The sequence below is a fragment of the Callithrix jacchus genome, chromosome 10, assembly GCF_049354715.1.
Source record: "Callithrix jacchus isolate 240 chromosome 10, calJac240_pri, whole genome shotgun sequence".
Lineage (NCBI taxonomy): Eukaryota > Metazoa > Chordata > Mammalia > Primates > Cebidae > Callithrix > Callithrix jacchus.
In genome coordinates, this window is record NC_133511.1 from 47,262,635 (window position 1) to 47,279,360 (window position 16,726).

The window sequence follows — 16,726 nt, forward strand, 5'->3', positions numbered from 1 at the left end:
TGAACAAAGCTAAGAGGTAAATTTGATAAATCTCTGCACTGCAGCCTAATGTAAGAGTGGGCTTCTCAGTTGAAAGAGTGAATCACATGCCGGGGTCTTCTGAGGGAAGTTAGGCCTCTCCTCTAAATACCGCTGTGTAATGACGGGAGGGATGGACTCTGCCTGAACACTGAAGCTGATGCCTGAACTTAAGAATCTCACTGATTGCATTCAGCGTTTTCTGGACTGTTCAGCAAAGCCCTCTCCAAGTCCTACCTTATCTTCAAGGCTCACTGAACAATGAATGTCTCTATTAGAGTTCTCATTGTCCTCCAATCTCATTGCTTTCTCCTTCCTTAGGACTGCTATACCTTCTCTACTACTGAAGTTATGACTTACATTTATACAGCGCTGCTGTAAATCATTACCAACCTAGCTCAAAGAGATCTTTATTTATTCTGAATTCCTCTAGCATTATTTAGTCCACTTTGCCCTTGGGATACATAGGCTTGCATTGTTACTTGTTCTTTTTACCTGGACTGTTTTGTTTTCTCAAATTGATTGACAACATAAATCATATGTTATTGTTCTTTCATTCACATTACTCAATTATCAATGAATATTTATTGATTGGTTTTGAAAATCATATCTTGTATTTTGAACCATCCTGGTTTTGTTCTGAACAGTAGAGCTATTTATATTAGCAAAATGTACCTGCACTTTCCCTTTATTTCTGGCCATATTACCAAAAAAATAAAAAATCCTCCTAATCTGGAATTAACATCACACTTCTTGGAGGAATGGGGAGATGAGTTAATATTTTAACTCACAAGGGTGATGCTGGAAGCCTAAAGTATACAGCAGAAGTGGTAAGATGAACAGAAGTGTTAAAATCCATCAGATTGGAATTGGGATTCTTGGTTTGGTTCTTCTGACTACTGAACTTTACAATTTACTTCCTCTCTGAACCTGATTGCTCACTTGCAAAATGTTGATCATGGTACCTATTTCTGTAGGGCTATTGTGAAGATTAAATGAAATAATGCATAAGAAAACATGAAGCATGATACCTAGAACAGTAAATGTTAAATAATTCTTAAACTGAATGAGTCACTGTAATTCTAGGTATTTTGGTTTCCTTAAAGAGCCACATTTGAAAGATCACCAATGGAGATAAGGTCAAACTTGTTTGACGGTAAATAGTCTCTTGACATAAGTAATGGAACCCAAAGACCTAAATAGAGGATGGATTAGGACCTATTTATAATACATAAAATGAATTGTTCCTTGGTCAATTTCGCACTTCTCTGACTTAATAAAATTGCCTATTATTAAGTAATCAATCATTGATCTAATTTAATATACAATGAATGCAGTCTATTGAGAAAGTCAGATCAAAATGCTTAGCTGTCTTATGAGGGAAAAATCAGATGATGAACAACTGTGTGTTGTTATCACTAAAAAACAGAATTATTAGGAACAACATCTGATGAAGCATAATGTGAATGGCTACTGGCCTGACCTTAAAGAAAATGGGTTGGTGACATTTTCTTAAATGATGCCTTTTTCCAAGGACCTCCTCTCTTAAAATCTTCTGAGGGTATGGGCTAGAATGCAATCCTCCAACTGGAATTTCTCCTTTTTCCTAAATGGAAGCTTTCCAACTTCCATGCCACTTTTTTTCTTACCAAAAAGCACATCTATGTTGGTGTTTATTTTCTCTGATCAGGTCTATGGGGAATCTATATCTCTTAAGCAGATTTCCCAAATGAGTATGGTACTATTCTTTTCCAACGTGTTGGTATTGTCAACAAGGTTATTAAATTGTGAGCAAGCTCCTTAAATTATCATGAAAAGTGTCCCAGGTAGCTGGAATTCCAGGATTCCTCATGCATAACATGAGTCTCAGGTGACCTACTTACTATAAGTAAGTCTTTCACACACTCCCTTTGAACTGTGATGAAAGTAAGCTATACAAAAGCTGACAGGTACAGCCTGTCAAATTAAATCCCAAACTAGACCTTGATGTTAAAATCCTGAAACAGAGAGGACTTATCAAGTTAAATTTACATGTGAGGATCATGAGTTCTTAGCATTGAGAGAAAACCCAGACTTTTGTACTTGGCATAATAATAGTTTTATTTGAAGACAACACAAGTAAAATAATTTCCTTGCAAGTTAATGTCTAACCAATACGTAATGCTTAGAATGGAAAGAAGCAAATTTTGTAAAGCACTCTTTTTCTTTTGAGCCTTTGGGAGTACACGAGATTTATTATAATATAAGCTTTAAAGCCTTTTACCAGTCTCGTTAAATACCTTAAGGAATAAGTAACATGTGAGAAAATAAAAGTGTGCTTTCCAGCACTTGCTGTAAGTCACTTTTTTATTGTCCTTCAAAGAATAGTATTTTCAGAAGACAATGCTTAGTATGTTGGTTGTGACATTTATGCTGGAATTAACCCCCATCAGTGAAGCTCAGTCACCTGATTTCCGGCTGATCTTCTGAATCTTTCATTAGCTATGAGAATGGATAGACAGAAATGTACAATGTTATAATGACTAAATCACACCACTAACCAATGGTGAGAACTGTGAATGGCTTTCACAGCCTGTCAGCTTAGGTGCTTAGGATCTCAAGAAGTCATGAGACAGAGTGGATAATAGCATATGTCCTAGAGTTGCAACTGGTTTTCATCTGCGGAATTTTGGGCAAGTCTCTGAGTCTGTCTAAGCCTGTTTTTCCTTTCTTTCCATTTTTAACTTTATTGAGACATAATTGATTAAAGTTGTACGTATTTATAGTGTACTATATGATGTTCTGTTATATGCATACATTGTAAAATGATGACCAATATTAAGCTAATGAACATATCCCTCACCTTGCATAGTTGTCTTTATTGCTGAGCATATGGAGAGAACATTGACGATCTACTCTCAGCAAATTTCTAGTATAAACTCCAGAATTATTAACTGCAGTCATCATGCTGCATAACTGAGACTTTGTACTCTTTCACCAATATCTCCCTATTTCTTCCACCCCCTAGGCCTTAGCAACCACCATTCTACTCTCTGCATCTATGAGTTAAACTTCTTAAGATCCCAACATAAGTAAGACCATGCAGTATTTGTCTTCGGTGCTTGGCTTATTTCACTTAGCAAAGTGTCCTCTAGGTTCATTCATATTGTTAGAAATTATGGGATTTCATTCTTTTTTAAGGCTGAATTAAATTCCATTGTGTGTACATATACATATTATATGCCACATTTTCTTTATCCATTTATCAATGGCCACATCTTATTATTGTGGATAATGCTGCAAGAAACATGACAGTGCAGCTATTTCTGCATATACTGATTTCATTTCTTTTGGATATATGCCCAACAGTGGGACTGCAGCATCATGTGGTAGTTCTATTTTAAATTTTAATTTTTAATATCTTAGTTCCATTGACCTTTTCTGTTGTTTTCTTCAGTCTCTATTTCATTTATTTTTGCTCTTATCTTTGCTTTTTCCTTCCTTCTACTGAATTTGGGCTTTGTTCTTTTTCTGTTTCCTTGAGGTTCAAAGTTAGGTTGTTTATTTGTGACCTTTCTTTTTCTTAATCTAAGCATTTATTGTTATAAACCTCATTATTAGAACTGCTTCTGGTATGTCCAATAAATTTTGGTAAGCTGTGTTTCCATTTTTGTTTATCTCAAGATACTTTAAATTTTTTATTCTGATTTTTTTGACCCTTTGGTTGTTCAGAAGCATGTTGTTTAATTTTTACATATTTATGAATTTTCCTTCGGTTATTGATTTCTAGTTTCATGCCAATGTGGTCAGAAAATATGCTTGATATGATTTCAAATTCTTGAATGTGTTAAGACTTGGTTGGTGGCTGACATATGATCTATCCTGGAGAGTATCTCATTTGCACTTGAGAAAAATGTATATTCTGCTGCTGATGGGAGGAATGTTTTATATATGTCTGTTAGGCCCATTTGGTCTAAGTTATAGTTCAAGTATAATATTTCCTTATATTTCTGTCTGGTTACTTATCCACTGTAAAATGTAGGGTATTGATGTCCTACACTATTATTATATTGCTATCTCTCCCTTTGGATTTATTAATATGCACTTTACATATTTAGGTGCGCTGATATCAGGTGCATATGTGTTTTAAATTATTATATTCTTTTGATGAATTGACCCCTTTATCGTTATGTAATGACCATGTTTGTCTCTGTTTTACAGTTTTTGACTTAAAGTCTATTTTGTCTGCTATAAGTATAGTTATCCCTTTGTTTTTTTTTTTTCGGTTTCCATTTGCATGAAATATCTTTTTCCATCACTTCACTTTCAGTAAATGTGTGTCCTTAAAGGCAAAGTGAGTCTCTTATGGGCAGCATAAGTAGAGATGGGGTTTCACCATGTTGGTCAGGATGGTCTCGATGTCTTGGCCTCATGATATGCCTGCCTTGGCCTCCCAAAATGCTGGGATTACAGGTGTGAGCAACTGGGCCTGGCCATTCTTTTTCTTTCTATGGTGGTCTTGAGGTCTTTTGTGAGAGTGGCTATCAACTCTATCCCTGCCCTGAGGATCCAGGGAATTTGGTTATGGATGCTTACAGTGTACCTTTCATGTGATACTTTTTGATTCTGGTGGATGACCTTATGCTTAAGTGCCCTACCTGTCAACATGTGTTTTTCTCTCAGGAAACTTTGTACTGGCACACACCCCTATGACCTGTGTCCAGTTTATATCTACCAAAATAGCCACTCTCTAGGAAAGCCCTGAACAGAAAAGAAGTTATGCTTCAGGTGCATTCATCAGGTAAGACACAGAGAAGGCAATTCAACAAACCCCGTGAAATGACAGAAGCAGTGTATTACTTACAGATCCAGGTCAATGGGAAGGAGAGGGCTGTTGAGGAAATTCTCACTCAAGCAGTGAATGGGGAGCAAAAGAGAAAGAGGGTCCTGTGGGTCAAAGCCTTTAATGGTGTGCAAGACACTGCCCAACCAGGTTTTCCATGAGGAGTTCTAATTTCTGAGTTTGGAGCAAGTAGGTAAGTGTTCCATGGAGTCATGCTGTGACTGAGAGGTGGTCACTGCAGCATAGGTGGACAGTTCCTTTGGTGTGGGAGGGTCAGGAGGGTAAGTCAGATAATTGTATCTATTAATAGCTGTTCCATATGAAAGTGGTCACTATGAGGCAATTGCATATGACAGACAGCTGGATCAACCATATTGAGAAGGCAGAGAACTGGAAACTATGTGTTAAGGGTGACTAAGCCCTGCTTCTGGCGTAATAAACTTCAACTTATATTTAAAATGGATGCAGGCTGGGCACGGTGGCTCACGCCTGCAATCCCAGCAATTTGGGAGGCCAAGGTGGGTGGATGACCTGAGGTCAGGAGTTTGAGACCAGCCTGACCAACATAGTGAAACCCCATCTTAAAAAAAAAAAGGATGCTGAGGAAATATAAAATTGTATACAATTATAATTAACTATTATTACTATATGTGTTACAATTAATTTTATGAAATTATGATTTAATACTGCATTTTTATGTATATTTACATTTCTCTTGACTGTGAAAGGTGCCTGAAACAGGAACAGTTTTTGTGCATGTAAATTTTGGTTAACTTTTAATAAATCTGTGTATATTTTTATGGTAGCAAATAATAAAATAGGCTAGTATCTACATATATTTTATGCATTAATAACACAACTTTTTCTTAATTTTTCAATATTTCTAGGTTACACAGTTCATCTCTCAGTTTTTTCAAATTATCATAAAGTTCCAAAAAATTTTTCAATATACCTATTCAGAAAAATTTGCATGTAAGTGGACACATGCAGTTCAAACCCACATTGTTCAGGGGTCAACTGTAGTCATAATAATTACAATAAAGAAACGTATATATAGACAAGGTTTCAAATTATAGCTCCACCTCTGGGTAGTGAATAGTGGATAATTCAAAAGCTTTTCAGAAATGTCCAAAGTTTTATAAATGTAAGTTTTATGAACAGTTCAGAAATATGTTTCAGATTATTTATTGTCTAGAGGATTTTTCCAATAACATGTCTTATATGCTTAGATATCACGATTATAAACTTAAGAATACTGTTGCAAAATTCTGCGAAAAGATAATGTAGATTCTGTTAACTAGTTTTTCAATTTGGATTTTCTTTTTCCCTAGAGTGTTATACTTTTCTAGGGAAATTTTCTTAGGTCAGTTAGTGAAACACCTAGTGTTTCATTCAATATCTTAAAAAACTTCCACATCATGTAAAAAAACTTACCCTATCCCAACCCAAAAGAAAAAGAAAACACATAATTTATAGTTGGTGATAAATTTTTACATATAAAAACTTGAAAAGAGAACTGTATTAGTAGTTGGGTAAATTAGTATTATTTTAAAGCTATTTCTTGTGGGTCAGTAGTCTTTAACCAAAAGGTTCTCTCTCATTATGACCATGAAATTTCAAAAGACTTTTAGGGAATTCACTTTCTTCATAGTCTTGCCCAGTCATTAAAAATTAGAATCTAAAATTGCTATGTCCTCTGTGTTAGGAATGATTGGCATTAAATACAAAGAGCTTGAAAACAACTTCATAGTAGGAAAAACTATGACTTTAAAAAACAATAACTATTATAGATGACTTTGTTAGATATTTGTCTTAATAAAAATTAGTAATTGGCAGAGACTATGATTTTTTTTTGTAAATTTAGCACTTGCTTTTATTATGCATTAGCTTAAATAATCAACTGAAATAGAATATGAAATAAATTCTTGCCTTCAATCTCCCTACAATTTTCTTTTTCAAGAGGCAACCATTTTGACTCTTTTGGTAATTCCGTTTGGTATTTGCCTTCATATTTCTAAATGAGATGTTTATAGCACTATTAATTTTTTCAATTTTAGATACTATTTTCTCACTATTGAGAATTTAGCTGTTTTATATCATCCTTCATACAGATAATTTCTCCTCACTCCACTCACATCTTCAAAGAGTTATAGTACATTCTCCACTATACTCACATTTTTGTTATTATACCTTTACATATATTATTCACTGCCAAGGCAAAATGGTATACTATACTTATGTTTCTTTCATGATATTATATTAACTGGACTTAGTTGCCTTTTTTTTTTTTGAGACTGAGTTTCGCTCTTGTTACCCAGGCTGGAGTGCAATAGCGCAATCTCGGCTCACTGCAACCTCGCCTCCTGGGTTCAGGCAATTCTCCTGCCTCAGCCTCCCCAGTAGCTGGGATTACAGGCACGCGCCACCATGCCCAGCTAATTTTTTGTATTTTTAGTAGAGACGGGGTTTCACCATGTTGACCAGGATGGTCTCGATCTGTTGACCTCGTGATCCACCCGCCTCGGCCTCCCAAAGTGCTGGGATTACAGGCGTGAGCCACCGCGCCCGGTGCCTTTTTTTTTTTTAATCTGCTTGGCTTTTCATATCTGTGGCTAAGTTTTCTCACCCTCCCTACATCTCTAAATCATGTCTCTTTGTCCAATTCTGCATAATTTTCAGATTATCAATCAGTTTCGCTGTTTCTTTTGTCCTTAGGGATAGCTTTTCCTGGTGCCTTCTATCTTCTTGCCCCAATTTGGACTGGTTGCTCTCTAGGCCCGCTGCAAAACTGCAATACTGGAACTTCCTTTTGGCAACCTCTTGGGAGTTCCTCTCTCCTTTGTTGAATTCCTGGTTTCCTGAATCCCATGTCTCCTTCTTTCCAAGTTTACTCCTTAATTTTGGTGGAGCATTTCTCCAGTGCTTTCTAAGACAGGGCACATGGGAAGTACACATTGAACTTTTATGCATATTAAAATGTATTTATTTTACTCTTTCATTTGATTGATAGTTTGGTTAGGTATAGAATACTAAGCTGGGTGTGTTTTCCTTCAGAAGTTGGAATGCAATGCTTCATTTTCCTCTAGCTTATGATGTTAGTACTTGAGTAGTCAGATGTGATTCCAATTGAATGTGATTGCCTTCACCCCATTTTTTTTTTCATCTGGGGAAGTTTTAGAGTCTTCCTATTATTCTCAATGTTCTAAAATTTTTTCAATGATATACCTTGATTTACGTCTGCATTTGCTGTATTGAGCATTCAGTGAATTATTCAAATCTGGAAACAAACATTCTTCAATTCTGAGAAATTCTGTCATATTATTACTTTGATTTTTTTCTTTTCTCTTTAATCTTTCATCTTTCTGAATTAAGATATTGGAACTGCTGGATGGATCGTTTAATTTTATTTTTTTCAATTTGCTCTTTTTTTGGTCCTTTTGCTCTACTTTCTGTTTACTGATTACTCCTTGTTTTTTTTTAAATGGCAGTCTATTTCTGTTTTATAGATGCAATATCTTTTAAAAAACTCTACTTGAGAATATTATAGAGGCTTTTTAAGAAGTTAAACTTCTGCTATCTGCATCATTTCTCTTTCCCAGGCATTTAGTTTTCAGTTTTTTTCAATCTGCTAAGTCTGTCATAAAGAGTTAAATAAAGCCAAGTTACTCAATAAAAATAAGGTTGTCAGGAACAACTCCAACAGAGAACTTCTTAAGACAACCAGTGCTGATCAGCATGTTTCCAAGGTTCATTAACAGAATTAACAAGTCATTAAGGTACACATTAATTAAAAGATGGTGAGAAGCTTGTCTCTATTTCCACTGAAAACAGAGAAGGATAAAACAGCCTTAGGATACAAAATGAGTAATATTTTACATAGGGGGGAATCAAATAGAGTGGATATGTATGCTTTGGTCTGCTCAGCTGTTCCTTCGGAAAACCTTTTCCTTCTTCACACTTTCACCTACGTGGTTGTACCAATAACTACCACAATATATGCCTTTGTCCAACACTTGCTTGACCAGTCCAGGGGTGGAAATCTGATCCAATGTGACTCAATCACAGCTCTTCCCTATGGAATTTTTAAAACTGAAACTGGAAAAAGGGACCAGTATATTTCTGATCACTCAAACCCTAAGATAAAGAAATTGAGAGCTTTTAGGAAACATAAGCCTGAGAAGCAGAGATCTGTACTGGAAACCTGCAGAGACACACAGGTAGATTCACAGAGAAAAGCGATCACTGAAGAAGAGAGTTTCAGAGGCATAAGAATCAGTTGTCCTGAGCTCAGTCTCATCTCTGTTCTAGCAATCTCAGTATCCTCATTAAATTCCTCTTTTGGCTTAAGCTAGTTTGAATTGGCCTCTGTACTGCAATAAAAAAAGTCTCTAGCTCACTTTATTTGATGCATTCTGTGAATCAGGCACTGTGCTAATAGTTTATTTATTTATTATGCTTTAAGTTCTGGAGTACATGTACAGATCATGCAGGTTTGTTATATACTTTATCTCATTAAATCTTCACAACTTGTAAGGTTGGTGAAATTATTTTTCACATAAGAAAACGTTAGAGATCTAACTATTATATAATAGATAACTCTACCTAGATGTTCCACAGGTGTGTAAAAGAGAACCATTTCTCTCTCTATTTTTTTTTTTTTTTTGAGACGGAGTTTCGCTCTTGTTACACAGGCTGGAGTGCAATGGCGTGATCTCAGCTCACTGCAACCTCCGCCTCCTGGGTTCAGGCAATTCTCCTGCCTCAGCCTCCTGAGTAGCTGGGATTACAGGCACGCACCACTGTGCCCAGCTAATTTTTTTGTATTTTTAGTAGAGACGGGGTTTCACCATGTTGACCAGGATGGTCTTGATCTCTTGACCTTGTGATCCACCCGCCTCGGCCTCCCAAAGTGCTGGGATTACAATTTCTCTATCTTTAAAAGAGGAAAGGCTATATTCACTGCTGGAGATGCTCTTCTCTCTACACACGCACAGCCAACTCCTTCTTACCTTGATGTGTCAGCTTAAATGTCATCAGATAAGAGTATCCCACCTTCTCAATCTAAAGTAGGTTCCCTGGTGGTACCTTGTTATTTTCATTACTAGCAATTGTAATGACATATTTCATATTTTGTTTTGTTCTGTTCTCTCACATGGTATATGCTATGAATTCCATTATATGTTCCTGCATATCAACATTATTTTCCCTTATAGGCCCTGCATCTAGCATAGATCCTGAAATATGGAAGGTGCTCCATAATATGTGCTTGAATAAATTAAAGACTTCTAAATGTTTTCTTTCATATATTGATGAGGCTATACTCACTATGTTTCAACAACTGTTCATTGAGTGACTGGTATATGCAAATCACTGTGCTAGGCCTGTTGAGAAAAAGCCAAACCCAATTAATTCCTCACCAGGCCTAGCACAATGCCTTGCACAAAACAGTATACAGTATAGTATAAAGCCCAGAAAGAGGAATAATGATAATACAAGTGGAGAAATGTTAGAACAGAGATATGAACAAAGTGCTGCAGTTGCAAAGAAGGAAGTAGTTAAGATACGATCCAAGAAGTTAATGTCAGAAAAAGAAAGGAATTTCCAGGGTTCAAATTTTCACATTTTTTATAATGTCTCTATTTTGATACAGCTGTACTTTATATCTGCTTCTAATTTACAATACCTGGAGTAGAAGTCCTAGTAAATATGTTCTCAAGTAGAGATGGATGAAAAACATATTTCTCTTGAATCTTATGTTCATCCTTACACTAGCTCTATCTCCACATCACTGTAAAGACACTGGGCCTGGCCTCCTGCCTCAGCCCAAGCCACTCCAAAAGATTTCAGGACTATATTACACATCAAGTTTTTCTTCCTTCCGCACCACCAGATCTGCTTTCCCTGAAGCTGAGATTAGAGGACGATGACTTTTGAGCCCTTTTAACACTCAGAGGTGTCTCACATGTTCTCATTACAATGAGTGGCTCATGGACAACTACCTTTAGTCCTGTAACTTCTGTCTGATGACTGTCTTCTCTCCTGCTGATCTTTAGCCAGGTGATTCACCCCAACACAGGTTAGGGAACATTGCTCTAGTTAAGTTCCAGAATAAATTTCTTCTTCTTTTTTAAAAAAATATCTCCCTTACATCTTTGTCAGAAACACTTCAATAAAACCTTCTTTTGGGATTTGCATGTGTATGTATGTGAATGAATTGGGTTCAACAGTAGGGTTGCCAAATAGTGAAAGCCTAGAAAGGATGCCACGGGGGAAAGATGTAGATAGTACGTAACTGCGTACCTTTTTAATCTTAGTATTTTAAATATTCAACACCATTGCCATGTAGTTACATCATGTTCATCAGACCCCCCTTCCCCCCAAAAAACTCTTTCCTAAATCAACCCCTCTTGTACTGACTTCCAAGAACTATGAAATGAAAAAAAAATTAAAGCAACTACAAAATTAAGATAAATATTTTCCTTTTAAACCAAAAGCTTGCTTCATCCATTGAGTCATCGAATATCACTGGTATCCATCTGAGAGGCCAGTTTTGCATATTGGTCAAGAGTGCCAGCTCTGAAGGCAGAAGGATTCTACTTCTGCCATGTACAAGCTTCCTGTTCTCAGACGCCTTACTTACCTCCATGTGTCTTAGTCCCTTCATCTTTAACATTAATGTAAGTAAATATTAGAATTATCTCACAGGTTGTCGTCAGAATTAAAGATAATGTATGTATGGTGCTTAGGAGTATTTGAAACTACACCAGTACACTTAGTCTTTACCTTAATTTTCTTTCAGCACCAAGGTCAACGTCAAATATTTGGAAGGACATTGAAATTTCCTAAAAGTGAAATTGTATATGACGTAATTAAATTCTATTTCAGTGTATCCTGTACTTCTAACTATAGAAACAGGGAGACGAATAAACAGAGTATCAGAACCTCAACATTGGTAGGGGACAAATCCCATCCTTCGTATTCTCCAAAGTGACTTACAGAACGCTAACTCCTTGCGTGTGGACAGGCGTCCCAAATTTTAGTTCGCGGTCATTTTTAAAACCCCGCAGGGAGCTATAAGCCCGGGTGTTGGCCAGCTCTAAGCTCCCACCGTCGCTGATCTCTCAATGTCCTTCCTCTCGGGTTGGTTACCCAGCCCGGCCTCCTGCAGTCCTCGAATCTTCGTCCTCTCCCGCCCCTCGCCGGCAGTGCCCGCGGAGTCGGTGCGCCCCACTGCGCATGCTCGTTGCCGCGCCGGTTGGGAGCGCCGGGGCCGGGAGGCGGGGGGCCGGGAGGCGGGCACCCGGCGCAGGTCCCTCGGGGCAGGGGAGGCTTGGGCCTGACGCCGGCCACGCAGCGGCGGGAAAGCGAGCACCCAGGCGGCGGCGTCCTGGAGACCCGCGAGAGATGGAAGCGGCGGCGACGCCGGCGGCGGCCGGGGCGGCGGGGCGCGAGGAGTTAGGTCGGTGTTGCGTGTGGGCAGGGACCCGGGGGTCTGTGCGGCTGCCCTGTGTGTCCCGGCCTCCCGGGGCCCTGCGCTCGGCCAGGGCCAGGAGGAAGGCGGACCCGGCCCCGCACCCGCTGTCTGTCCGCATCCGGGTTTCAGAGGAAGAGGTGTGGGGCCGAGTGGGCGGCTGTGTCTGTGTGTGTGTGATGGCTCTTGAGACTGTGGGACTGGCGCGGGTTCGAATTTAAGTCCAGCAAACAAAACTGTGGCGGGTTTGGGATGAGCTTCTGAGGCCTGATTGCTAACTGACCCCGAGGTCAGCGTCTGCAGAGGAGCCGGGTATCTGACCCTAGAGATTGGTCAGGGGAAGCCCGGGCCTGCATAGGGCGTGAGAGAGAGAGAAAGAGAAGAGAGGAGAGAGGAGAGAGAGAATGTGTGTGTCATTGTGTGTGTGTGTCACTGTGTGTATGTGTGTGTGTGTGGGGGGGGGGCGGAGCCCTGTACGCGTCAAAGACGTGAGAGCCTGCCCCGAGACACAGTTTTTTTCCCAGTGATGCTTTAAGGAAGTTATCAGTGTTCTGCTTTTCAAATGCCGCAGCCCCACTCACAATTTCCAGATGAATCCTTATTTTACCGCTTGTTATCCTGGGGGTGTCGAACAGGTCGTGCTGACAATAATGAATAGGAGATACCTGTAGCTAGCTCACTTGGCAAAGTTTGTTGGTTTTCCTGCTTTCCTCGGATCTTGTTTCTTGGCGACAGGGCGTGTTTGTTTACGGTTTCCCGCTGTCCAAAATAAAACAAAAGTAAGAATCAGGGTGATAAAATGATCCCTCTCCCAGTTATATGTACTATACTTGCGAGTATTTTTCATTCAGTACTGATTAAATGTAATTAAAAGACTAAATCTAAATGTAATTTTCAAGAAAAGGATTGAACTTTATAAAATACTGTATTATAAGTAACTGATAGATTGTTGCTCCTCTTATAACCTGCAGGGAGGGCACTTTGCAATGGAATTTTTTCAGGTAGTACGTAATAATGATAGAAACAATAAACGTTTTATTGCATGCTTACTGTGTGAAAACACTGTGTTAAGTGCTTTACCTGTGCAATCTCTTTAATCCTCACAGCAATTGGGATAGGTGCTATTATGATCTCCATTTTATAGTAATTTTAAGCTTATTAATGGCAGAATCCAAATGTGAACTCAGGTTTATCTGACTGTTTTAAATTCATTAATAACCTGTGTTTGTGAGGATATGGAGAAATGGGTATTCTCATGCACTGCTGGTAGGAAAGGGAAAACATATTTATCCCTAAAAATGTATATATCTTTTGACCCAGCAATTCTACTTCTAGAATATTTCCCGAGGAAATAAGTAATGTAACAAATATTTATATCAAGAGGTTTTCATTATAGTATACATGGAAAAGCTGTTAACTATGTAGAGTACAATGAAAGGAAACTGGTTAAATGTGGTGTATCTGTATACTGCCTACCATTAAAAGTGATATGGAAAGATGTTCATGTACGTTCTTTAACTGAAAAAAGTTTCAAATTATTTCAGGTTTTTAAAAGTTTTATGTATTCATTAATTCAACACATATTCGTTGAGCTCTTAGGCACTTGAAATACATCATGAGCAAAACAGATAAAAGTTCTCTTCTTATGGAGCTTGTATTTAGTAAGCGAAAGCAGAGAATAAGCAGTAAAGACAATAACCAGTTAATTATATAGTATGTTAGGTGAAAAGTTCTATGAAAAACAAGATCAGGGTAAGGGAAATCAGGAACGGGGAGGGGCTGGGCAATTTACAATATTTTATAAAGTGGTTTGGATGGGCCTTATTGAAAAGGTACAATTTAAGTAAAGACTTGGAAAAGGTAAGGAAGGAAATTAGCTAAATGGATAAATGGGGAAAGACTACTCCAGGTAGAAAGAACGACTAAAGGAATAACAAGGAGACCAAAGTGGCCGAAACAGAGTGATGGAAGTGGCTATGGGGCCAAATTATTTAAGGTCTTATAGGTAATGTAGTCTGTGACTTTTACCCTGAGGGAAGAGTGGACCAATGCAGGGTTTGAACAGAGGAGTGGCATGATCTGGCTTGTTTTAAAAGGACTGTATTGGCTGCTACGTGAAGAATAAACTGTAAGGGGACCAAAGTAAAACCAGGAGAATATTTCAGCAAAGATATATGGGTGTCCTTCACAGCAGTATGGTAGTAGTGGCAGTGGAAGTGAATAGACATAGTTACCTTTTAGGTATAGTTTGAAAGAACCAATGTGATTTTCTAACAGAATGGATGAGGGTTAGAGAGTAAAACAAGATACATGGAAGACTCCAGAAACCTGCATATTAGAAGAATTAAATTGTTATTAACTGGGATATTATGGTGGTTTTGTAATATACCTACAGATTCTTTGATGTTTCTCTCTAAAGGAGGAGAAACTTAATTTCCTTCCTTTCAAGCGAGGACTGGACTTAGTAACTTGTATCTAATGAATAGATTATGTTAGAAGTGATGATGTATGACTTAAATACTAGTTAATAAAGTACATTGTGCCTTCCTCCTTGCTTTCTCTTTTTGAATCACTCATTGAAGGAAATCAAGCTGCCATGTTGCAAGGAGACCCACGTGGCCATAAGGAAAGCTCGATGTTGCACAAAACTGAGGGCTCCTGACAATAGCCATAAATTGTTATATGGCAATAGATAACTAGTACTGATGGTTAAAGTTGCAGGAATAGCAGACCTGCTGGTGAAGACCAGTTCAGTTTGGGACATGTTAAGTTTGAGATGTCCATTAGATATCAAAGTGCAGATGTCAGGTAGGCAGTTAGATTTATGTCTAGATTGCTGAGAGGTCTGGTCTAGAAATATAAATTTGGATGTTATCAGCATATAGATAGTATTTAAAGCTAGGAGACAGAATGAGAACATATGAGAGTTGTTTGTGTTTATGTGTGTGTGCATGAATGCACACATGTGTGCCTCTGAACATGTACTCTAAAATGTTAACAGTAGTAATTTCTGGGTAATGAATAACTCTTAATTTCAAAAATGTTGTTTATATATTTTCTGATTTTCTACAATGACAAAATGTTATTTAACTTAAAAAAAGAATTTCCAAAAATGTATATTTATGTGAAAATCACTGGTGGAGATGCTAAGATACAGGTTCTTGTAAGGTATATAAAAGGTCTGAACTTTATTTCATAGCCCATGGGAACCTTTGGAAGGTTTCTTGCTGTGAATATTTCCTTCATCTCAGAAATGAACAAAATAGTTATGGTTCTTATTTAATATCTAGATAGTAATTTATAGACTTGGGTGACAATATTATGTTATTTTTAAAAAATGAAACTATTTCTCCTTTCTTTTAGTTTTTCTATTGCCAGAATACAAGTGATTTTAAAATTTTATTATAAAAGTAATGCAAGTTTGCTGCTACTACTTTTTTAAAAAACATTTTTCAGAGAAAGAAAAGTGAACTAATGATCCCATTGTCCATCTATATCCTCGTAAACTTATTCACATTTTGAAATATTTACTTTCCCTTATTTCTACTTAATTTTTTAAAGCATAATCATATTGTAAATATTCAACTTTTTCTTACTTAGCAGATGATGCTCTTTTCCCTGTTTACTCAAGACTTCACAACCATAATTTAATGTCGGTGCAATACTTCGTAAAGTGAATGTGCCAGAGTTAATTTACTAATTTCCTGATTGCTCCACATGTAGGTTGCTTCCCAATTTTCAACATCACTAGTGTTTTAATTAACATTCTTGTACAAAATTCTCTTCTGCATATACTGGCTTGCCAGAATTAGAATTACTAGGCAAAAGAAATATATATTTTTAAGCCTTTCATACATATGATATTGATAAATTAATGTGATTTTAGAATATTCTGTCTACAACTTGAAATTTATGTTGGTTTTAGGCTTGAAAATTGAGGTTCAAACAATTTTCTGGGCAAATAAGAGAGCATACAAGCACTGACTAATTTAAGAATGTTCCATTTATATGCACCATTAATGTATCCTTATGGTGTACTATGTAATATACCTAATATCAGATATATGGTATATAATCAATGTTATATAACATTGAATCAGCTAGTGTTTCTTATTTATCTATAATTTTTCCTCACATAAATAGCTAGCATATCTATTCCTTAGTAGTATTTTAGTTTATAAGGCACCATTAATTTTTACCAGTACTAATCACGGCATTTTCCAGAGTTGTCCAATTTAGTACTTAGCCAAAAATTACAGCAAAACATTAGGAAAATAATAGACATTGTATGTAATGTAAATTGGGTTGTATAATTTTTAATCCCTTTGGGATGTCAGTTTTTATTTCATATATTCTTAACCCTGTTTACCATGTTGAGTTGTTGAGTGTTTGTCTTCCTCACTAGTGTCTCTTTC

At 37.2% G+C, this 16,726-nt stretch overlaps 1 protein-coding gene across 3 annotated transcripts in view; it reads left to right on the forward strand.

Annotated features, from left to right (window-relative positions):
- The first annotated feature begins 12,093 nt into the window (after positions 1–12,093).
- Positions 12,094–16,726, forward strand: part of SLC36A4 (solute carrier family 36 member 4) — a 47,029-nt gene continuing 42,396 nt past the window's right edge. For 2 of the 3 annotated variants that reach the window (XM_002754692.6, XM_078339233.1), the window contains exon 1: positions 12,094–12,299. In XM_002754692.6, coding sequence (XP_002754738.5) covers positions 12,245–12,299 — 55 coding nt within the window. In that variant the 5' untranslated portion in view covers positions 12,094–12,244. The other variant, XM_035265261.3, reaches the window with a different exon arrangement.